This window comes from Paralichthys olivaceus, chromosome 15 (assembly GCF_024713975.1).
Source record: "Paralichthys olivaceus isolate ysfri-2021 chromosome 15, ASM2471397v2, whole genome shotgun sequence".
NCBI classification, from domain to species: Eukaryota; Metazoa; Chordata; class Actinopteri; order Pleuronectiformes; family Paralichthyidae; genus Paralichthys; species Paralichthys olivaceus.
In genome coordinates this window covers 8859990-8884990 of record NC_091107.1, presented here as the reverse complement: position 1 = coordinate 8884990, position 25001 = coordinate 8859990, and the positions used below count along the sequence as shown (strand labels likewise).

The 25001-nt window shown below is 40.3% G+C and overlaps 2 protein-coding genes across 8 annotated transcripts in view; both read right to left on the bottom strand.

Moving 5' to 3' along the window:
• snx12 (sorting nexin 12) overlaps positions 1-25001 on the bottom strand; it is a 108584-nt gene that overhangs the window by 82808 nt on the left and 775 nt on the right. Inside the window, exons 2-6 of one of the 4 annotated variants that reach the window (XM_020097379.2) lie at positions 24066-24161; positions 22513-22637; positions 21738-21828; positions 21164-21174; positions 18938-19178 (exon numbers count right to left, since the gene is read on the bottom strand). In XM_020097379.2, coding sequence (XP_019952938.1) covers positions 21169-21174; positions 21738-21828; positions 22513-22637; positions 24066-24161 — 318 coding nt within the window. In that variant the 3' untranslated portion in view covers positions 18938-19178; positions 21164-21168. Of the gene's footprint in view, positions 1-18335; positions 19179-21163; positions 21175-21725; positions 21829-22512; positions 22638-24065; positions 24162-25001 lie in introns of those variants that run through there. The other 3 variants (XM_069539822.1, XM_069539823.1, XM_020097378.2) reach the window with 3 other exon arrangements.
• slc7a3a (solute carrier family 7 member 3a) lies at positions 1178-14855 on the bottom strand. Of its 4 annotated transcripts, XM_020097227.2 has the most exons (13): positions 14556-14696; positions 13280-13513; positions 7301-7907; positions 7037-7198; positions 6132-6315; positions 5923-6038; positions 5433-5655; positions 5184-5323; positions 4660-4762; positions 4097-4326; positions 3840-4006; positions 3540-3648; positions 1178-3447 (listed from the first exon to the last, which is right to left on the bottom strand). In XM_020097227.2, the coding sequence occupies exons 3-13, from the start codon at positions 7665-7667 to the stop codon at positions 3293-3295; spliced, it is 1956 nt and encodes a 651-aa protein (XP_019952786.1). In that variant the 5' UTR covers positions 7668-7907; positions 13280-13513; positions 14556-14696; the 3' UTR covers positions 1178-3292. The 4 variants fall into 4 exon arrangements, with proteins under 4 accessions (XP_019952786.1, XP_019952788.1, XP_019952784.1 ...); XM_020097229.2 differs by lacking the exon at positions 13280-13513 and having other exon boundaries at positions 14556-14855; XM_020097225.2 differs by lacking the exons at positions 13280-13513; positions 14556-14696 and adding an exon at positions 13561-14501.

Sequence of the window (25001 nt, the reverse complement as noted above, 5' to 3'; positions counted from 1 at the left end):
TGTGGCCACTAGAGGACGTCAGTGTGTGGAGAAAGAGGGGAGGGAGGGGAAAAGGGAAAATTCTTTCAACCTCAAAAACATTTAGTTTTAAAGGTCCACTGTGTAAGATTTAGGTGAAAGGGAACTTTAATGTAGAATAATCCTCACGATGTTTTCACTAGTTTGTTTCATGTAAATTGCATGAATTGTAGTTTTCTTTACCCCAGAAAAGCTCCTTTATATTTAAATACTTTATATTTACATGGAGGGGACCCTCTCTACGGAGGCCGCCATGTTTTTTACATTAGTCCAGACTGAACAAACTAAACACCTTTTGAGTTTTTATGACAATTAAAGGTTTCCACAGTTTATTTTTCATGTTTGGAAGGGGAGGGTGAGGTGAGAGGTGTTCAGCTGCAACATGCAATTTCAACACTAGATATCACAAAATTCTACACACTGTACCTTTAAATAAACAACAATAAAAGTGATCAAATATATAAAATAAAACAAATAAAACATTATTTTTGAATAAAGTCTGAACCCAAATATTGACAGAATAAAGAAAGAATGGATCATAATGTATTTATTTTGTGTTCATTCTCAACATACAGTAAATAATAAATAACCCTATAATGTTCAAAAACTATTTTATTTTATTTTCAAATTTTTTGCATGACACAACTGGGCATTTTTCCACATTAATTTGAATTTCTCAACAATTACTGCAGATCTGTGAACAGGTGAAAATGTAAGCAGTGGTAGAAGTACATGGTATATGTATCGGATGTTAATACACGTATATGGAATATGGTGATTAAGTGGCCCATTGGCCGTGCCGGAGGAAAATGTATTTAGTTTTTCTGTTTTTACATGCTGCTACTGTTGTGAGGTCTTTGAGAAAAAAATGTTTTTGTGTTTTAGGCGTAGAATGTGTTGCCTATCCCTGTTTATTAATTGCAAGGATTGAGCGTTCATTCATGTAGGAACTTGTAGTAAGTGAGCTTCATGTCAGTCATGTTGTAACTTGGATATTTGTCATTGTTAGTGAAGTTTAAGGGGTGTGTCACCGCTGAGTGATCATAAAACCAGTAAAGTAAGATTCTTCAGACTGTGGAATGCAGCTCACACCAAGATAATGTCTTCAGTCTTCTTAAGAAAAAGGTGGATAAAAGAGAGAGACTTTCAATCTGCCACATACGCATGAATCATGTTTTATTACAAAAAAAAATGTTGAAAATACAGCTCGTTTTATACATGACAGCCATATGTACAGGATATAAAACAGAAAGACAAAAATAGATCATTGCGGTTAATAAGACAGCATCTAGAAGGGAGATGATCGAGTGGATTTTTGAAAGGCAACGAGGGCTGCGTGTGAAGAGCTCTGTGTGACAGGAGTCTATCACTGACAGAGGTTTACACTTCATCTGTCTCAAGTCTCACATCGTGTCTAATACACATGACTCCTCTGTTTTCAGCCCCGGTGCCTTTCTCAGGCAGAAAGATGGTTCTTTAGGCACCAGATTGCAGATTCACAACATCTAGAAACACTGTCTGAATCAAAATAAAATCTTTCCTCACCTGACGTCTTCAAAAATTATAATGGGAAATAAAATCTGTCACGTTCTGACATGTCTAAAGGCAGCGCAATTTCAGCCAACAGTGAAGACTGCTCAGAAATCCTTTTCTAATCTGCAGAAATGCAGCATTATGTTAAATGAAAGGCCTTCAAGTGTAACTTATTAAAACCAACTTGATGATACTAAAGAAAATATTTTAAAGGAGGTTTGTATAACTTACAGTATTATACAAATAGTTTTAACAAATACTGTACATTCTACAGTAAAACATACAACAACAACAAAAACGCTATTAAAAATAATTTATGACATATTCCAGAGAATAAGAGGAGAAAAAAATAACATAATAGTCCCAATTTAGAGACCAACTTTAATTGGTCATTATTTGTTTTGACAGCGCAGCTAATTTCATAAAACTTTGATTTGTTCGCAAAGGAAAGAAAATTATAATTAAATCACTTGGTGAAAAAAAGAAAAACATCCAAAACCTGCATTTGAAAATCTAAATCACTTGAACATCTACAACTCTTAGATTGATATTAAAGCACGAAACAAAAATAAAAAGAAAGCTATCCCAAACAAACAATACTATAAACATTTAAATATTAACAGTTCTATAAGAAGAATAAGTAAATACAGTAGTAAAAATAAAAAATAAGTGATTGAACCTCAGACAAAGTTGCCAAGAACACGTTTCAATTGAAACTAAATGAGAACCTTTGTGAAAAAAAAACACTTGAGTCTTTTCACAAGGAAGTACAAATAAAAAAGGTTGATATTTTAGTGTTGGTGTAAGAATATCTTACAACTGATCAATCGTGTTTACAATACAGCAAATACCAGAATGAATGGTAGATATTACATTTTCCTGTACTTCAAGGCTTGTTTGTTGCCTTTTGAATGTTTAGTCTAATTAAAATAATGTAAGTTACCTGGTTTCTGCTGAAACAAAGGCCTCAACTTCCATTTTACGTCTACGTGTGAAGCAAAAACCGGAAAATAACTGATAATTCACTAAGCCTGTTCTCTGTGAGCAGGGGTAACAACAGCAATGGTATGTTTAAAACGTCATCCAACGTGTAAAGCGTGGACTTCAGCCTCAACAAAGCAACATCATCGACCTAGTGTGTCCGACCGAACTGCAGCGAGGCCCTGACCTGACACTGTAAACGTCACAGCCTCAGCACTACCCTGTAAACACACAAACAAATAACCTGCTGCAACACACCAGATATGTTGACTCTACGAAAATGTTCATCTCTGTCGCTTTGTCTCTGCGGTCTGCATGACATCAGGTTTCCTAAACAGTCTGAAGTTTGGCCAAGAGTCATGACGGTCATAAACCCTGGTTTCAGCTGGGATTCTTTTAGTAATGTACACAGTACTACTGATTCACCCCTAGCCATGGAGGGGAAAAATTAAGAGAAACACGAGTACCGCAGTACTCTGTTAGTTCGGTCCATTCAAAGCATGAGTTATAGTCAGGTACATATCTCAAGAGGGCTAAGGCTAACTACCAACAAAGATTAAGAACAGACACATGGGCCAGAAAGTGGCTCTATCACAGTATCGAGCGATCAAGGTAATCAGCCTCCGAGTCAGAGGTAAGATGTGTGTGGCCTTTTCTTGCCTCTCCTCCCTTTAAACCCAGGTGTGTGTTCCACGCCGCCTACACTGCCAAAATGAGTGCAGATGCTCTGCAACTTTTCCCAGGTCTATGTCAGTCTGTATCAGGGGCTGTCGCCCGCTTCCACGTCACTGCTGTCAGGGGCGCCTGTGTAAATCGGGCGTTTTGTCTGCAGCGCAGGCTCATATTTACGTGGGGATGACCTGTTGGCAGCCTCACTGCTGTTCTTGATACCGTAACAGAAGTAGATAACGAAACCTGGAAGAGAGAAGGGGAGGAAACAGGACGTTACACAACAGTTACACAAATGTGTGGCAGTGGAGAACAGGAAAAGTAGTGATGAAACGTACCAATAACCATCCAAACAGCAAAACGGCACCATGTACCCATATCCAGCTGCATCATGAGGTAGATGTTGACAAAAACACTGAAGAGGGGCAGCCAAGGAAGAAGGGGGACCTTGAGAGGACACAGACAAAGTCAGCATAACGATATTTCAAAATTCTCATAGATCTGTTCTCGGTAGCAGGAAGAAGCCGAAATCATCTCTCTGCGGCCAAAACTGTTGCTAATTCAACAGTTTAGCTTTCCCAAAATAAAGAAGTAAAGACTAAACAAATATATCTGCATTCTCAGGGTGCGATCGTTACCTTGAAGGTTAGAGCCTCTTTGCTCTCAGGCTGCCTGCAGATGATTATGACGCAGACGACACACAGCAGAGTCAGAATGACACAGGGCACCACGACGCCTGCGTGCCCCGTCAGCAGCTCATTCAAGAAGTTGGCCAGGATGACGCACAGGATGGTGATAAGAACAGCTGCAAAGACCGAATTAAAACAGAGAAACGGTTACTTAAACTGGTCGCAGCAAAGTGAGAATTACTGCTCTACGTTGAGCCCATACGTACAGATAATAGCAGTGGTTGCGTAGACAATGTTCCCAGAGGTTTTCGTTGGCGTCTTTCCACTTGGGCAGAAGAGCAGCTTGACAGTGAAGGTCTCTTTGAGCGGCCTCTCCTCCATCTCGTTGCTGTACTCGTCGCCGCTTTCCCCTCCGCCTACAGCCACCTTCTCCCCTTCCACCAGCTCCACCAGTTTCTCCGTCTGGCTTGAGGAACTCAGGGTACCTGGCTGGTACCTGTGGAGGAAGTGTCAGTGAGTGGGTATTTTTTACAGTGGCTTAAAAAAAACACTCTTACGCCGCAGCTAGAAAGCTTTGTACATACAAATAAGAGCTTTATAATATAACATTCCTGTCCTGTTTAGTCCAATTAGAAGGCGATCACAGCCATTTGAGAACCAGCATAAAGCTTCTGTGAACCTTGTGTTTCAGCCGCACACAGATTATAATACAACAATGCTTTTAAACTCTTACTTGGCAATGACATTAGCACAGCAGCTGCTGGAGAGTATTTAACCCGTGATTACAACTTCAGAAGACTTGTGCTAGCAGAGACTGAAAGGTGCTTACCTGAGAATGAGGACACAGATGGCCACTAAAGAGTATGCTAACAGAGTTCCAATAGACATGAGGTCAACCAGAGCTGCCAGGTCGAACAGGAAGGCCATGAGAGCTGTAAGGAAATGCAAAACCAGATTTCTTTACTATAACCAAGTCTTTGTAAGCCAGAGAAACAAACTGATGTTTTAATGGTTTACACTGCTCACAATGCAAGTATTGGCAAAATAACATGTATCCATATTTTGCAGAGTTTCTATAGTATAAGCTGTTATTGACCCTGAAAAGACAGACTGCTAGATAGATCTGAAGCAGGAGACAGAGCTGTGACCCTGGCAAAAAAATAACCAACCACAATCAACATACAATCTCGAGAGAATTGACAGTATCAGATAGAGACAGCAACAAACAGCCTTCTGGCCTAAAACAATGAACACACATGACAAGAGAGACATCTGCCAAATAAACACAACCAGAAGCACATGCAAACAGAAAACAAGTTGTGCAAAGTACATAAATGTTGACAGTGAACATACCTGCAACAATACCAGAAGCAATGGTGGCCAGGAGGGGGGTCTTTGTGCGTTCATTCATCCTGGACAGAATACGGAACAGCAGTCCATCCTCTGCCATGGCGTAGATAACTCGAGGCATGGGAAACATAGAGCCTAGGAGACTGAGGAGCGATAAATGGTCACCAAATTATCTGAATCTTTAGTGCGAAAGAGATTTACGGTGTTAAGTAAAAGAATGCAGAGTGTCAAGAAAATGTTTTTTGTCTTTACCTGGTGGACAGAGCACAGAGGGAACCCACAGCAACGATGTATCTGGCAGGCGCCCAGGCAACGTAGCTGAAGGCCTCAGGCAGAGGACTCTGGGAGTCCAGCTTGTAGTAAGGCATCATCAGGGTCAGAGCAGCAGACACACCGAAGTAGGCGAAAAAACAGATGAGCAGCGAGGCCACGATGCCAATGGGGATGGACCGCATGGGGTTCTTTGCTTCTTCACCTGAGAACAAAATAAAAAAACAGGATTCGATGAAATGAACAGGTGAAATTTGATGCTTGTAGCAAAACCATAATTGCATTAATGAATTCCAGTCTTCATAGCACCTATGAAAGACCCGAGGGTGTTTCCAGATGGTGACATCACATTTCACTCAGTTATGTAACATGGGCTTTAAATATGTGCAACGGGTGCTGTGTCAACACCAGCATTGTTGAAATATGATGTGAATGTTCAGACATTTCCCGTAGAGATATTAAAATCACTCACTTGTTGTGGCGATACAGTCGAAGCCAACAAACGCATAGAAGCAGGTGGCAGCACCAGACAGGACTCCGGTGAGGCCAAAGGGGGCGAATCCACCCACACCGAATTCCTCTTCGACTCTGAGTGGCAGAAGACGACACGCATGGTTTAATAGTCATGAATAACAGTTAAGCACAGAAGAGACGGTAAAACTTTTGAGATTAAATACTGACGGATATGGCGCGCTGCTGTTGGTGCTATTTTTGTAGCCGATGTAGTCTTCCTCTGTCAGGTTCCAGTTGGCTGTGTCCCCCTTCACAAAGCCGGAGATGATAACGAAGCCCAGGACCACCAGGTTGATGCCCGTGAAAATCTTATTCACCAGCGCCGACTCGCTCACGCCAAAGGCCAGAAGTCCTGAGGATAGAAAGTAAAGAAAGAGAGGAGAGAGAAGGAAGGGAGAGGGATGTGAATTCATATTTCAGCTCCCAAACCAACATGCGACGTGGGTGGATGTTTTCATACTTCATCACTTACCAACATACCATCAGTCAGAGACTAATCCACCAATCATTTCTTTCTAACACGGCTACTGGCAAAACACTCTAGCTGCAATGTTGGTGTGACAACTGTTCAGGCTATTATTTAATATTATAACACAGCACTGACAATGGCTATGTTTGCATGGACTGCAATAATCAAAGTGATGCCCTGATTTTACATAAAAGTATTTAATTGAAGGGGTTGCTTTTAAAAATACTAAATTTTAACAATCAACAGCTGATCACTCATTAAACAAATAAATTGGAATTATTCAGTGACATTTTATTAAAACAAAAATGTTCTCTTTCCCTATGTATCAATCACGTTCTCCCTCTCCTCTAACCCCCAGAAGCCCTTTACAGACTCTACAGATCTGGGACTAAGCGTTCACACAAGGTGCCTGGGTAGAGAATGTAAGAGACAGGACATAATATATAAATCCTGCGGTTCAAGTAGTGCGGTTTTGTTTACAGCTTTCTGGCTTCTGGAAATGTTTTAGCTGTATTCTCATAAGGACAGATTGGGATTTCCTAGGATGCTGGCATGAAAAGTTTTTCAGGAAAATGCTTAAAACTAATGCGAAGGGCTAACTCACCAGTGAGCAAGAGCACCAGAATGAGGGCAAACAGGTCGGGGTAATCTGCCAGCACTCCCCCTGGGACCTTCATTGTCATGGATGCTTTGAAGAAGTCAGAGATCTTTTGTTCAACCAGGCTGTCAAAGGTTGAGCTCCACGCCCTGGCCACACTGGCTGTACCTGGGAGAGAAGGCAGAAAAGTCAACAATGTGGTGACAGTAAATAAATCATCCTTTCCATTTGTTCTTGATCATTTGGGGGCGTTTTAGTGTTAAAGCCTACCTATCACATAGGAGAGGATGAGGTTCCACCCGGTGATGAAGGCCCAGATTTCTCCAACTGTCACATAGCTGTAAAGATATGCAGAACCCGTCTTGGGCACACGAGCCCCAAACTCGGCGTAGCATAGCCCGGCCAACATGGAGGACAGAGCAGCGATGAGGAAACAGAGGACAATAGCGGGTCCTGCCTTCTCTCGGGCGACCTCACCAGCCAGGACATAGACACCGGCACCGAGAGTGGAGCCCACCCCCAGGGCAATTAGGTCCAGGGTGGACAGGCAGCGAGCGAATCGGGTCTCTTCGCAGGAGCAGTCCAAAGCCCTGCGACGCAACAGGCTTTTGCCAAAGTTGGACAGCTTGGTGCTCATATTTGCTGTGACTGTGCGTGGGTGCTGAAGCAGGCTAGGTATTCGTAATCCTTCAAGTGTGGGTGTGGGACTGACACTGCTTAAACACAACACGTATGAGAGTAGACGTGCGTAGAGCAGATGGGATAGGTAAACTGAGCACTTGTTTGTTATTGGTCCACTGGCGTAGGTGTGTTCACTTTAGTGGAGCAGACAGAACAGGAAGTGGGAGGTCTGGTCACAGAAGCAGCAGATTGGGACCTGTGAAGTAACACAAGAAAACAACAGCTCAGAACAGGGGAACTGTTTGGTAACTGCTAATGGTTGCATTTCTCAGAGCCCTGTGCAGTCGGATTATCCACAGAAACTGTGACAGGATTTTAAAACAAACAAACCCAACACTGAAGAAATTGTCAAATCTAGGACACGTTCCCTGCGAACCTGGGTTGTACGAATAACAACTTTATAACATTAGTTAAGTTTATTTGTATAGTCTGATCTTACATAGAATGTCTCAGCAGGTTTAAAGATACATTTCTAGTGAACACAGGTAGCATCGCACATGTTGGAGACTTTCCTGGAGAGACTTGGCTGGTTTTGATAGATAATACAAGATGAGATTCCACTACATGAAAATCTGTATAAATACCAGACTGTTACATAACTTCCAGGAATTCATGCCTCAACCTCTCGCAGTGTAGTAAGGACTATCCTACTCTGCTTACATTTATACCTGCTATGACACACACCCCTATAACAACAAGAGAAAACCCTGCTTGATTCCTCACCACTCCCTTGCTGTGTAAAAGGGCGTCCTCCTGCTCGTGTTGTGTTTTTTCAGCAGATGGAGGCTGACAGAGAGAAGCCTGGGAAAGCCAGAGGCTGTGAGGAGACGCTAAGATCAGCAGGGGGAGAAAAGGACAGAACGAACCAGGGGCTTGATAAGGCTAACCAGCTGCACTGGGGTAAGGTTGATATACAGATAAGATCCACTATAATAACTGGCCCTTACCCAAAGTAACAACTCCACGAAAATGTCAAATAACCATTTACCCTTAAAAGAGGAATTACAATACTTTAAATAAGTAAAAGTCATTTTCTCCATGGATATTATTTTGAAAAAGTGCAATGTGTCCATTTTTGAGTAATATCAAAGTGTAGAACATATTAACACTGACTGATTAATGACCCATGCATTATCAATGATATGAACTTTCAAGCTTGAAGAATAACACAGACAAAACCATCCTCATCAGCCGCATGATATACATCAGTGGTATCGACCCTGTGAAGTTCAAGACTGATTGATACATGCGCACAAACGCAACAGTTCATATTTGGCCAAGGACACTAGGCAAAGCAAATCTGACACAGACACAGTGTTTTGCAACAAGACTCTGGAGGCAGTTAGTCGATTGACACAGAGGGGCTGTGGGAAAATATATCTGAAATTGAAAGCTGCTGCAATTTTGTTGTTTTCCAGCCAAAGAGACAATGTCCTTAGAATTGCTATTGTTTTAAAAGCTGAGGTGAAGATTATTAATGCCCACATGCAAGTTATGCCAGAATAATTACATGTTATTTCATTGCATTTCATTACTTGAGGTGACACACTTGTTGGCATATGTATGTTATATGATGTGATGTGTGGTTTTTAACAGAGCCAGGTTTGGCAAGGGCGAGGCAAGCACAGTTAATCTGCAAATACTACACCACATTCAATAGTATTGCCATAACAACTGCTACTGTGATGACTCATCATGGCCATAGCCCTAACTCCGCTGTCCTGTTGTTATCTAAAAGATTCAGTTCTCGCAGACTGAAGACATATTAATCACTATTCTACGAATTTATAGAAGAACTTTTTTCTCTTATGTCTTAATAAGCCGGGCGAAAAAACTTCTGCCCTGAATTCCAGTTCCACTTGAAATTCAGTGGCAAGGATCAGCTCTGCAGTTTTTTTCCTCCAACACACGGCTTGAACTCAGGCTTTGCGCGGGTGGAGCCGCATCAAGGCCACGTTGAACTGTGTCCAAGGCTATTAATGCAATGACACCCGATTCCCTGGTGTGAATGCTGAGAGGGCAGACGGACATTTCAGGCCCATCGGTCACTTCTCTAGTCAGGGAGCAAACGGAAGAAGAGAAACACTAACCCAGTCGACAGAGACCAGGTGGCAGAGTATGGTACCTACCTGGATTAGAGGCTGGGCAAAAAAATTAAAAATACACTCTCACACACTTATTACATGTGTGCAATTTAGGATGAGTGATATTTGCGAGACTGCTTGTCTGATTTTCACAAAGTAATTTTTTGTTGTGACATTTTTCCTGTTAACCTCGTGTCAACCCGAGCTGTTGTGGGCAGAACATGAGAATATCCACATCCTCCATTTCAGAAACCTAATGAAGCATAACGCAGCCTGAAGCTGTGATCACCAGCTCTGGCTTTTTGTTCGCTCTCTTTTGTGCATTTCAAATTTTTAAAAGTCAGCTTTCATTCCGGCTCAGGAGGTGATGCCAACTGAGGCTCCAGGTGCTTTGAGACAGCAGTGAAGAGCTGGAATCAGATTAAACAAGAATAATGGACAAAACTGGACATGGGGAACAGAAAAAAATTAAAGACGAGGCCACAACATGCAAAGTGGTAAGACACTGTCTTTAGTTATTAACCAGCTTGTACTTCTAAAGTTTCCTTGTTTATAAAAAAAGAATGAAAATGCAAAGAAGCACCAAAACCTCAACAGGTTGACAAGTTCAGTTCATACAGAGGTTTGGGTCACAGGATATGCTAAACAATTAAAAAAAGATGCAGAAGAAAAAATGTCTTTCAGCATGGATTATGTTATGATCTAATTTTGGTCTGTTCTTTCAGCACAATAGCAATATTCTATTTATACCGTAAAAACAATATAACCTATTTATCAAAGCACTTCTAGCCTCACCATTTCAAAAGAGAATATCCTGCCCTGTACAGTTAAGTGTTGAGAGAAAAAGACAAACACAGTGAAACAATGAAATAAAAACAACACGGTGCATCCGACAACCACAATAATAAACACTCGAACCTCTGAAGATTGATGGGAAACTGGTACTTGGGTGGAAACATTCCCACTCCCCACTTGGTGTGACATTCCAGTTGCATTTTCAACTTGCACACCAGGAACTGAGATCTGAGAGTGTCAATGTTGTGTCAATAAACATTTATTACTAAACTACTGTGCCCAGCTGACTGTGATCTCCTCAGGGGGTTCGCCCCAACGCTGCACATACATTCACCAAGTGGAACAAAGGTGCAACTGAAACTGTGCAAACTGTCAAATACCAAGAGGACGAAGAGTTCATCCTTAACTGAAGACAAAGGATAATTTACAAGGAAATGTCCTTTTTCCTTCCTTTCATGTACGGGCCAAGTTGAGGCACAGTTCCATCATCTCTGGCACAGCTCATTTAGGGGTGGTCTCATTAAAGTTATGCTGGAACCACCTTAATGTCAGTCTGCCCTCACGTCATCTACCAGCTAATCTTTTCCTTGTGGTTTCCACGAGGGTGCCCCCTTTGCACGTAGGTGTAGGTCACAAATGTTCCGTCTGTGAACTACTCTGCCATGCAACTGCCCGCACACACCAAGAGGAAAAGGTTGGTATGGTAGCTGCAGACATTTTCTCCTCCTGTAATCAAAAAAACTAACGCACAACTTTCAATGGGAAGAAAATGTGAAGTAAGAAAAGGGGAGAAAAGTAGATTTTTGTTTTACTGTCAAACATGGGACTGGCCAAAGGGCTCTTTATCTTTGGAGGGCGATCATCAATGACTTGAGTGAACAGTGCCTCCGTTACAACAGGCCTCAGGGATAAAGACCCTGTTCCTTGACTTAGCGTTGCTGCAACTGCTGCCGTGCACTCTAAGAGGATTATTGGGACAAGTAACAAAACTGCTGACCCCATTGTACACTAGCTTGTTGCTGCTCCTCGTTCTGTACATATAAACAACACATGGCTTTGTTTTGACCACCATTGCTGTCAACAGTAACACAGCACCTGGGTACTATGACCAGAGCAGCAACATTATTTCTAAAAAGAATCGTAACATCAATTATATAATTACCAATTATGAAATGGAAAATGCTAAATTATATTATTAAAATAATTCTGGTGATAATACAACTGTATGGTCAATTGTGAGGCCAGCAGCCGAGCAGAGTGGACAACATGTTCCAGGGCAGCTATTGAAAGAGCACACATGACCTTGCATAACCCTGGAAGGAACACTGTATCACGTCTGGCTGAACACAGCCAGTGAACTATTATTCTAGCCATTACAAACAATGTTTTTCCCAATGTTTGTATGTTTAAGATACACACTCTGCGGTTTCATGTAAAGGTTTGTACGCGTTTTGTTTAGTTTTTTTGCGCTGATGTAGGTGTGTGCAAGTACATGGTGATCCGACCGTCTGCTGAGACCAAACCGAACTACCCTCTAGGTCACCTGGTGGGACACCACGACCCCTTCCAAGAAACTGCGCTCGCTGTGAAACTGAATGTGACAGTCTGAGGATCTGGTCACTTTCCCATGACCAATGCCAACACTATCGTCACAATAACAACACCAGCCACAAGAACAGAAGCACACGTTAGAAGCAAAGGATCAAAGGCCAATTAAGACATGAGTGGGCTCAAAGACACGGCTCAATTAAAAAATGTGCCATGCATGCGGAACACTTGACTGTTTCCCTTGTAATTCTCTCATCCATCTATCCAATTAAATAAATAGAAAAAAATATTTATACAGAAATTTTTTTACAACAAAAAACAAATTAAGTCTTATACCTTTTTACATTAATAAAATACTATACATTGGTGTGACACGAACATGCTGACCCTAACTTGACAAAGTTCGACACCAAAATGTAAAGTAGGGACTTTAAGGATGTGGTGAAAACTTGCAAAAAATTAGCTTTTCAACTGCTAACCCTAATCCTCACTTCTCGAAAAACAAATAACAGGTTAACCTTGACAGACAAGAAATAGTCAGAAATGACAGACATCACAAGGCAGCATGACAGACATCACCCACTGGTTTTTTAACATGGTTGGTGACGGCTAATGCATTTAAAACATTTTGATTAAGTCATGAAACATAAGTATTCCTAATTAATGGGAAACTGCAAGGCAGCCCATATTTACAACTAATACGCTGTCTGACAGATCAGTCCTGTCTATAACTTTTCGCATAAAACTAGGACAGGAACAAATTATAATTAATATTATCGATTAACCTGCTGATCGTTTTCTGGAGTAATAGTTTGACTGTATAATTTATCTTTATGTTTGCAGTTATTTGTCTCTGTAAAATTAAAGAAAGTGATTCTGTTTATTTCCTCATAGCTTCAGGAGACTTCATACATCCCTCTTCGTCCAAAAGGAACAAATCCTCACTTTTGAGAAACTTGAGCCAGAAAATGTTTGGTATTTTTTCTTAAAATATAATAATGATATTTGACAACATTTTGTGGATTTACAGCTCACTGAATAATGAGGATTTTTGTACCTGCAGCAGTGAGAGACACAACTTGAAAAATCTATTCTATCAATAAAGTTTACATTTCCTTATCTCAATCTGAGCTGCAATTACACTATATGTGGCCCCTGGTTGGTCCAACAGCGGCTCTGTTCGACCCTGGGTCACGTTGCCCAACCCGGATCCACACACGGCACGGTAGGTTTTGAACACGGGGCGGCTCTCAACCGGCTGATGCAACGGGGGCATGGCTGACACCTTGAGCACCGGGAACACCGTGAACGGCGAAGTGAACCCGTGAGGATGAGTCACATGGACGCGGCCACTCGCGGATGATCAAAATCAAAGCTGGTGTAAAGAAACAAAGATGAACGTTAAAAGAAAAGGTTACTCACGCGCAGAGTTCACCTCACTGCGAGACACTCGCCTGTCCGACACTCAACACCAGCTACGTGGCTGCCGCTCTCGCGTGAAGTTAATGCCGCCTTCGAAATTTCCGGACACAAAAATTTCCTATTGACCTAAACACACCTGCTTTAACCCATCTGTGTTCCCTTGTGTTTCCTGGTGTCTGCTGTATGCAGCATGTTAGCAGCATGTTAGCAGCATGTTAGCAGCCGCAGGTGGGTGACTTTAGACGCAATGTTGCATCAGTGTTTGGTGTTGTAGCTTTAAATACTCACATTACTGCACGCTGACACATTGTTGTTTTATTGCATCAGTTGCAAAGCGGACACGTGTTTGCTTGAATACAAATAAATGCACAGATGGTCGACAGCTAGATTTATTAGTAACACAGTCCGTTTGTATTTACTGATAACTCACTACATCAGTAGAAGTCCAACGCTTTGAACCAGTCTTTGAATGCAGCAAGAATGGGTCGGTCTTTATATACAGTCTATGGTCGGTCCACGCCTCGCGTGCTAACCGGCTGCTAACAGTGCTAACCGGCCACAACAATGAATGGAAACCACCGGTGCTAACACGCTAAACTTCGCTTGGTGTGTGTAAAACAGTAGGAACCGTCTTTGTTTTCCACTATGGCCGCCTCTCATTCATTTACCCGTTTTTCCGGAAATTCAGCTGATTCCCCGCTTGAATGACACGTCAAACCGCCTCACTAAAACCCAGCCGCACAGAAAGAACCACACATTTGAATAAAAACACAAACACAACTGTCTCTGTTCGTTCAAAGAATACGTTTAAACACCGACTAGAGATGGAGGACGACACGTTATTTGAAAATTAAACCGAGCGCCAACACAACTGACATCGCCACACGCGGGGAATGATTGCATCATTTCGAGTGGACGTAAGAAACCCGTCGTTACATCGCGATAAACGCAAAGAAAACGTTATTGTTGTGTAAATGGAACATAAAGTGGTTTACCTTCACTGTCTTCTGGTGGGTCAGGGTGAACAGACACAGGACAAAACACCGGGAAACTGCTGTTGCGGCAGCTGACGAAATTTACAGGCTCCTTCCGTGTGTCTGTCTCATAGACTGTATATAAAGAGGTCTGTCTTTAAGAGTGTAAACACCGTACGTAAATGACGTAAATGGGGGCGGGTCTTTCCGCTCATGAATGGGGGGAGGGGGGGGGGCGGAAAGAACATGGGCGAAGAAACGCCGTAGTTGTTCTCACGCGTCTGATCCGGTCATCGATTGTTGTTAACGAGAGTTTGATCGAAAAAGATCAACTCAAGAGAACGGGATCACGCGCGAAAGAGAATGTTTCTGTTGATGTGTGCGCGTGCTATCCCTGGAGTAGAGATTCCATATATGGGCACATCCGCCGGGGCTTTGTAGATCAAAGGGTCACTGATGTTGACCCAACTATCAGTAGTTGGACTGTTTGATCTCCATCTCATTGAGGTCATCATCCAAAATCCTGACCTGTGATGGAACACATAATAATTAGCTAACTTAGGTAACCACACTGTACAAACACACACATGTCGCTTTTACTTACAAGTACAATTCTATAGAGTCAATGAAATGTGATGAAATGGTTCTAAAATGAAAGTATGTATTTTCCACTGTTGCTGAGGTGAGGCTCATGCTCTGCTATTTTACATGAGACTGCAACTATTTCTTTATTTTCATTGTGGATTTAACATGAAACATGATCACAATAGTATACGGTTGGATAGTTAAACATTATTTAATCCTTGAATATTTTGTATGTATATGTTCAGTAACTAGTAACTACATCGGTTAAACAAATGAATTGGAGCAAAAAGTAAGGCGTGTCCTTGGGCAAGAAACCTAAACCCAACAGTGCCCCCTATAAAAAAGTGCTGCCCATAGATGCACTGCGTTAATGTGTGTTTGAATGAATGAATGGCAATAAATTGTAGTATAAAACCTTTTGAGTGGTCAACAAGACTAGAAAAGCTCTTTATAAATTCAGACCATTTACCATTCACTTGAGTAAGTTATCTCTAGTATTCAATACCATGTATGATATGAAATTCAGTGACATCATGTATGAACAGTAGGCTAAATGAGGAGGTGATGTACAAAATACAACGATAATTTCAAAGTAATGCCAGCTGATGCAACGCCAATGCAATATGGCATCAGAGTTAATTATAAATACAGTGGCCGAAATACAGTGTCAGCATACCACTGCTGATACCGATACTGGAGTCTCAATATTGGTGCCAGAACTTCCAGACTTGTAGATAGAGTGGGCAATATTAGCAGAGAAAATAAGCAACAATCTAATATATTTCATATTCATTTAATACATTCTCATTCTCTCTCGTCTGTGATAAATGATTTTAAACGATATTGTGGTTTGGTGCTCATATTTCCAAATGACTTTTCCCACTTTGCCTTGTGAACAGATCAGCCATGCAAAGGAACACATTGTTTTGGCTGTCCATCTATTCATTATCTGCACCGTTTATTCTTTGTGGGTCACAAGGGGCATGGAGCCAATCCCAGCTGACCATGGGGGGGTGACAGGTTACATCAGGCCATAGCAGGGCCGACATGTTGAGACAAACTACCATCCGAGATTACATTGACACCTACGGCCAATTTAGAGACTTGAGATTTATTTAGAGAATTAATAACCTTTAGACTAGAGAAGAACTCAGCGAAAAACCCATTCCCACATGAGTGAACATAGAAAGGCCCTGGTCAAACCCAGGTCCCCTGCTGTTTAGCGATGGTACTTACCACTGCACCACCATGCCAACCCAAATTCTGAGTCTAGCATTTAAATTCAGACAAATTTTTATTATGTAAACTGATTTATGTTTTAAATATAGAATTCAAAGCTTTATAAATGAGACATTCAGTCTGTGTCTTTGCAAACCAAGAAACCCACTGTCTTGTACAATGAAATTCTGTGTTTCTTTCTGTGCAGTTGATGGTTATTCTGAATTATTTGTCCTCTTTTCTCAGTGTTTAGGTCTGGATAGCTGCTTATCATCTGTTTTACACTGAATGAATTGCTTTTCCTGCCTTGGGAAATAACCAGAGAGGTAACTTGGAATGAAATGGATTTGTAAATTGCATTTTCTCCCTCTCAACCCGTCCAGGGGTAGTATAGTAGCCACTCGTCTCACCTTTTGTCCTTGCCCAGTCACACTGCTTTGGGTTGCTCTTTCAATTTACTTCCACTTTATCAACCTAACCCAACTGTGTGTCTCTGCAAACACAACAAGCGTCATGGCGGCACATTAGGCTCAAGCATTAAAACTGCTAACAAAACACCACCTAATCTCCGCCTTGGCTCAGTGTGCCCATCCTGTCTGCCCACTTTCATTACTCGGGACATGGCGAGCACTTCAAAGCTCACTAGTTTTGTAGGTCACTGCCCTGACTGAGGAGAAAGGTCAGGGTTGGTGTGCAGATCCCAGGGTTTCTGCATATTTTCTCATTTCATCATTCTCTGAATTTCAAGTTATAAAGCATGTTTGTTTTGATATATGAAGATATATGTATGGGCAAAAATCAATTCTCATTCTGGAAGAGGGGTCCTTCTCCGTTTGCTCCTCTGGAGGTTTTTTGTCCAAATATCTTCTGTAAGGATAATGACCAACTAAATCAGAATATTTACATCTTTTTCTTATAAGCAACTTACTGACTGCTTCTAATTCCTTTTATTTTATATTCACACACCTACTTGTGTCTAATTTAGATCACCTGCAGTTCAAGGCCTACATCACAAGATGACTATTCTAGGACAAGTTTAATCCACCTGTGGCCAGAATTCCCCTCTCCCCTGTTAATCCCTGAGGGTGAAATAAGAAAAGATTAGAGGACCTTAATACTCATGTTTAGCGAAACAAAAAATACCAGCGTTGCCACGGTTGCAAGTTATGATGCTTACTCCCTGACAAAAAGGCAGTTTGTTTTATTTGCTGCACTCCAGGACTGTGCTCTGGTTAAAGCTTTTTGTTAGTTAGTTCGTTCTTAGTGTTTACACGTGCCACAGATACAGTTCAGTAAGTCATGTCATATAACTTCATATTCTTCTCAATAAAATGCCAGAAAGTAGAGAAAAGTTTTAGTATATTTTTTTTAACCCAAGCTGATGTTGTCAAATTAATTATATTTAAGCAACAGCTCAAAAGCTAAATATATTTAGTTTGCAATTGCGTGTGAAAAAGACTAGCATTTTATTCAGTTAAAAAGATAGAAATAGAAAAAGTTGGGTTATGTTTAAAAATATTGACATTATCAAATGAGTTGCCTAGTAATTATCTTAATTTATTAACCAATATATTTTACCTAGTGGTGGGTCTGTTCCAAGTAAAAGTCTGGCAGTAAAACCTTTACTTTGGGAAAAGTCAAGATTCAAACATCAAAATGTGAATAATGCTGAGATTTATCAAAGGTTCAAACATGTTTATCTCTTCTCACTACACCAGGAATTCATATAGTCCGTTAGTACCCAGACCACGAGTAAAAACTGTTTCAACCCTGTGTAATTATGTCTTTATGAACAAAGTGTAATGTTTCCAACTTCATGTTGCTTTCACGTGTTATTGTTAAATTAGAGCACCTGCCAATCTGCAGTCACTCATCCAGCTCCCATGACTCTTTGATTTGTCTCAGTGTGACGCACTAATCACTGACCTTGTGCCCAGTTTTGGAGATGATGCTGCAGTTTCCCGACTCATGACCCAAAAAAGATATGGAGATATGACACAGCAGGCAGCAGGGAATTTAATTTGGAGGACAAGAGTAACAAGGAAGTTCCCCGTCACCCAGAGCAGAACTGTAATGATAACATGTATTAATACACTTCACAATAATAGTGACAGAAGGAAAAACGAAACAGGAAAAATAAGCACAAAGTTATCCTTATTGTGGATCAATGAACCAGATGCTGATTACGCCTTTGGAGCAATGAAATATTGTTCATATAATGAACCTCTTGTCACAGTGCTTAGATATTGTTAGTTTACCTAAAATTAAAATTCCCAATAGCTGACTTGACAACACAGCAGGAGGATGTAACTCAGACAGCAGAGTTAAAACAGTTAATTGTAAAAGAATCCTGATTCCAGAACATAAACCTCAGGAGAAAATACACTGACTGGAATGACCCGTCGCTGTCTTTTTTTCCCAACATGCTACATGTTGCTCGACTTTGGGAGGCTTCCATCAAAATCTCATGTGTGCTCGCACAGAAAAACACAAATTGAAGCAGGAAATTAAACTCTTTTTAAAAGTTGATTGACTCAATAAAAGAAAAAGAGACATTCAGAAAACATAAGCATCATTGTAAAAAAAAAATCTAGCTATGATAAAATGGAACATGTTTTATTTTTCTGATTACTGAATCAAAAATAATGTACATATAATATGTGGAATGGCTGAATAAAGACATAACATCAAATGTTTAATACAATGGATCTCAATTAAGTCTTGTCCAGGAGCAATAGTTGTGTTTTTCCGACACCGTCGATACTCATCAGTTCTGACATTTCCAGCCGCTTTACAATGACGTGATGTAGAAATAAATGTACACGGGGCAGGTGCAGCAGTCTGTGTTGGCAATGCAACAAAGAAGAGAGAAAAAGGTAAACATGAGCAATATTATTCAAACAGGTTCAAGCTGCAAGTGGAACTGAGTGAAAACAATGTGATGCACTGACTAATTACAATTGCACAATATTATAATTCACAGACAGTCTCAGTGTGGGAAATGACAGGGACAATACAACACTGCCCACTCTCCAACACTGTTTCTATGTGATTTCTTGTTTTCCACAACAAGCATGTAGACAAGACTGTTTCAAGGGACTACAGTTGTACACAGTTACGACTAGGGCTGGGCAATAAAACAATATGAATAATTATCACAATGTAATTTTTGTTGATACCTCTCTAACAAAAGTCCAATATATACTGATATAATAACACTGGTGATTTATCTCACATAAGTAAAATGATAAAATGTTTGTCCTTCTCTGCTCATAGAATAGATAATTATCAATATCAACTACTATGAATTTGCCTATTTTGATACAATACAATTTGGTAATTTAGCACAGTCCTAACATAGACAGATAATGTAATTAAGTTCAAGAATAAAACTGGACATGTTGACTCTTTGTTCGTGTGAAGAACATACGTTACGCTCTTCTTTCGATGTGTTCGATTTATATGGACTTAAATGTAAGAAATGTGTCCTTGATCAGGCAGCATGAGAAAAATAAAGTTATGATGGCAGCTCTAATACGAATTAAACATGGCACATTAAACAGGCCTGCATGCAGTGACATGAAGTTGGAACTGAGCAGACAGTTCTTGTGCTTCAGAGTTGCAGTGTTTCAAACTTCACCAATAAGCATCATGCAATGCAGACTGTTGTCACTAATGTGTTTTTTGCCAAAATCTACTGAATGGATTGACACAAAAATTGGTTGAAGGATGGGACATCTAACCAAAAAAGAACATGTTACATTTTGGTGTCAGGGGGATTTTTTGTAATTACTTGCTTTAACGGGAGATAGGGTGGTTAGATGTCAATGACAAAAAACACAGGCATATTAAGAGGACTGAATGTGTATATATATCTATAGATATAGAGATATATATATAAAAATGAGTGAGTGCAATTTGTTGCGGCTTGACTGAAGTTAAGGAGACTATTTTTTATTGCTGGTTTATGTGTAGACATTAAATTTAACTGATGTTGTTCTTCAGACATAAACTGCATCAAATGAAGTGATGATAGTGTCAAAGTGACTGGGAGGCAGCTCGAACATATCAATATTTACTTCAGTGTAGAATATACTGCTTTGTATTTCAGGCACAGATTGATACATACATTGATAAAAACAAAGGGATTCAGGGATATAAAGAGCTATACAGCATGATGGCGATCAGATGTGTGTAAGATCATTAGTCAGTGAGACACGTATATTGCAAGTAAGCGTGCAGGTTTGCCATGCATTTGATGGTTAGTGGGTGTATTAGAATTAGTTTGGAAAGAAATGTTTCAACAAGAGCTCTAGTCACAGGCGACAGACAAATCTTTATCTCAAACAATAGTTCACATAACTCAAAACACAAGTGGTGGTTTGTCTTTCCACTGGTCTGATACTGGTGGACTGAGAAACGTCTGCAAGCCAGTTTATGGCTGATAAACTCCAGTGCGTTTATTACGGATTAAAGAACATCCCAATGCAAATGGGATTTTACATTACTCTTTCTCCACATGCTACATTGTGGCTTATTTAAAACTGGCTTGCAGAGTGTTTTTCCCTTCACAACACACCATGATAACTTCAAGTTTTTGGGGGAATAACTGGCTGTGTTGTGTGACAAGCAGGGTCTATGTACAACTTATTTACAAAGTAGAAGAGACAGATTGTTTTTACATCTTTATGATGATATATTTATCACCTTAGTATTATTTTAATTAAGTATCTGTGAACTATCGACTTTGGTCTTTACAGTGCCCATGCAACCACATTTAACTTCCTGAAAGCTCTTAGAGACGAGATCAAATAAAGCAAACTTACTTCATTCATACCTAAAAACAACAGAAAAACAAAGAGAACAAAACAGCATCAGAATCTCCTTTACATTCTGCGTGCATCCTAGTTATAATACACATTTCTGCCAACACACACATTTAGACATAATTCTACTTTATTCACATTAAATTACAATGATGAATATATGACACTCATCAGGGAAGGATCAAAATGTATCATACATTATTTTCCCATTCTTTGAAATTTGATTGAGAGCCAAATTTTTCGGGATACAATAACAGCTATGGAGGGGTGCTTCCCTTAATGTACAATTATAAAACAAATGCACAAGGGTAGAGAGGAGTCACAGAGTCGTCTGAAACATTATCACTATGTCCTGATGTATAGCAGAAGAACATACTCTTACTCCATAGATAAAGTGAATACGACTTTACATTGGTATACGCAGAGAAAGAGAGAAAAAGAGAGGTAGATAAAGCATAAAGAGAGAGAGATTAAGGGAAGTTGTGGGGGAAGAAAAAGGCAAGTCAGTCTGTTTTATGACCCAGAGTTTAACCACCACATGCTCATATCCCTCAATAAAACCCTAGTGCCGTACTTTTCCAGGAATGTAGTTACGGTCAATGCCTTCATCTTGCAGGAACATGTGAAGACAGCGCTCGTTCTGGGCCAAGGGGTGACCTGCAATTCTACAGAATCACACACAAAGACACACAGACAACGCACAATTCACTCACTGCTCCTTTAAATGATGTTTGTGCAGGTCTGGCAAAATGCAATTGTGGATTTGTTAGTTGATGTAGGGCTGCTTACTATATATATATCTATATCTATATTTTATATTTTATAAAATCAGATTGTATATAAAGTTGGACAATGCATTTCCATGTCCTCCCACAATCAAGACATGAAGCTAAAATACCCCCGATACAAGCCCTGCCATCTTGCCCTGAAGATGTCATTTGGAGCCAGTCTGTGCAGTAGCTATTGTTAGCGAGCTCCTGCCGATTCCCATGCTTGACCAATCGTGAGTCAGTCTCAGCTGTCGATCATTCACCCCGTTTATATAGCCTCAAAATCGAATCACTACCAAATTTACCTGAAAAATTAACACTCAAACAAAAAAACTCAGTAAAATGACAAAAACAATCTTTCAGAAAAAAAATATTTGACGTGTACTTCTGTTTTTAGTTTGGCTGACCTAGAGGAGGTGGAGTTTATAACCTATAGTGCAGCCAGCCACCAGGAGGCAATCGAGACTCTATGGCTCCACTTTTGGGAAGCCTTCATGTCGTCTATCTGTAATATGATTGTAACATGTTTTATAAATATAAACTATGTCATTTAATTAAGTGTATTTTTAACTGACTAACCTGTTGATGAACTGCTCCAGGCCTGATCGCCGCTCTTCAATGAAGATCGGGTTAAAAAGGCCCTCGTCTCCACGGAACGGCAACTGTCTCTTTAGGGCTTTGCCCGGTAGAGGTGGTACTACAATCTGAAGTTGTAAGAGAACACCATAATAACAGAAGATGAAAATATCTACCACAATCTGAAATGTTCAGTGTCTGATTCAATGGCAGAGTAGTTAACAAAACCAAAATTGTCTTTTCTTAATTGGTGCTTAAGATGAATTCTAATCTCAAATCTTAACACATTAGAAACTAAGCAAGGATTAGAGCTGCATGATATATTGAAAAAAATTTATCGTCATCGCGATATCAACATCCTTGATAAAGTTATCGACAAAAGACTGCTTGAACTGCAGTAAATGGTGTTCCATGTGCCATGCATTCACGCTCTGCATGTCAATATATTTGGGCAATAAGATGGAGCCCTGCTGCCCTAGATAATAAATTAAAGATAATCAGATCATTGATGGGTTTTTCCGTCAATTAATCATTTTTGCAAGAAGAGAATAAAGACAAAACAGAGGATTGTGAGGCGGCTCCGTCAAATCTCGCTCCGCCTCCCGACTAAAATTCTACTGTGGAAACTTCTAGTGATCACGTTCGTCCTGGGTCAAATTCATCACTATGAGTGGATGATTATATAAAAGAATTGCGTAGCTTATTTATGATAGTCCCAGAACCTGAGGGAAAACTAACGCGCACACACACACTGACGCTGCTGTTCTCTCTCTCTCTCTGACTCAGTTTAAATGTTGATTTGTTTGAAATGACACCACGATATCAACACTGATCATCACACAATGATCAATACTTTTCTTAAAACAGGAAACTTCGTAAATGTAGTCAATGTATGGAGAGCTGGAGGAGGTGGCGGTGCACTCAGTTCGGCTTGATGTGGTAGGCGCAGTGAGCAACGCAAATGATGGTGACACAGAGAGCAGTTTATTACTGTAATAAAAACAGTGTTCACGGTCAAAACCTGTGTGAAAAGACCCCAAATGATCACAGTAAGTGGAATTAGTGAAGCTGTGCTGTTTCCCTGGGTGTCTGCCCCGGACTTGGTGTTGCTGTAGCCGGGCTGTGCGCTCTCTACCTCAGGCTGCGGAGCTGTAGTTGGTCCTTGTGTCTGTAGCCAGGTGACATTTTTTTCAATAAAACCATGTTGTTGGAATAAAATTTCCTGTGTCTGCATAGATCACTTACTGTATCAGCATCAGAAATACTTTATTGATCCCAGGGGGAAATGGGATCTATGTTAGCAGTGAAATGAAATGAAGCGGAAAGACTTTAAGACTATATTCTTAAGCATTTGTTTATTCATCACAAGTCATATCCTCATTGTGATATTCAACAAGGATATCGCAGGTTTTCCTAATATCGTGCAGCCCTAGCAAGGATTATATTTTTCCACTTGTAACTCTAACATATTATCACTCATCAAATCATTGTAAATACTTTTGCCTGCCAGTCTGCTTTAATAATTAGCTTTGAGCATGCCCTTGTTGCTCACTCACCTTACTGTCTCTTTCCAGCTCAATCTTCAACCACTCGAAGTCACTGTATCTTCTTCTCACACAGGAGTCCTTCAGTTTGAAAATGGGAAGGTTTGTCTACACAGAGAAGAAAAAGGGAAAGAAAAGCAAAGCAGCCCTTGATTCATTCAAAATTCACCCATTTGATTAAGAACTTGATTGTCCAATATTACTGATGTATGACACACAGAAGAATACAATACCGTACATAAGCAAACACAATACATTATTCAATTTAAATTTCTGATATTTACTGAAAAGTAACAGAAGTAAATGTGGAAAATTAAGTAAAATAAGACCTGTGGCAATTAAAAAACGAAATATTACAACAGTGGAATTGTCAGTGACATCGATTAAGATGTTGTGGAAGATCTTTAAATTAAGTAAACTGTTTGTGCATGAACATTAACATCAAGATTATTGTGTTACATGTTTTGTTCGAAATGCACGTAAAGATGCTTACCAAGAAATCCCATTTAACAAGAATGCTGAGATGTGTCCAGTGTGAGTCTTTGCTTTTCCAACATATTTTTAAAGTGTATCACTGATCTGAGAGATGAATTATTCATTTCTGCGAGAGATTCAGTGGCTACAGTAAAGTTTGTCTACAATTTTGTTTAAGATGATTTAAAAAAGCAAGATAACAAACACTACTTTAAACCAGTGGACTCCACCTCTGGTGCAATAAACCATCACAGCCTGGGAGTCTATGAATGTTGTGTAGAGAGAGGCAGAGTCTCCCCTTGTTTACACTGTGATGGACAAACTGAGAACAGACAATCACAGACCAGCTCAGAGAACAATCACAAATATCAGCTTCCCTAAAAGGTCACAAATGTGCTGCGTCTGTGATTTGATCAGTTTCACACGTTTCCATGTTAAACTGTTTGTGAACTGAACGAGGAAGTAAAACTTAAA

Bases quoted from the DNA above. Each gene is read 5' to 3' on its own strand.
- slc7a3a (XM_020097229.2), bottom strand. From the start codon at position 7,667: ATGAGCACCAAGCTGTCCAACTTTGGCAAAAGCCTGTTGCGTCGCAGG. The intron at 5,324-5,432 runs GTAAAGACAAAA...ATCGCTCCTCAG, and splicing joins CTCTGTGCTCTGTCCACCAG to TCTCCTAGGCTCTATGTTTC. The intron at 3,649-3,839 runs GTAACGATCGCA...TGTCCTCTCAAG, and splicing joins AAGAGGCTCTAACCTTCAAG to GTCCCCCTTCTTCCTTGGCT.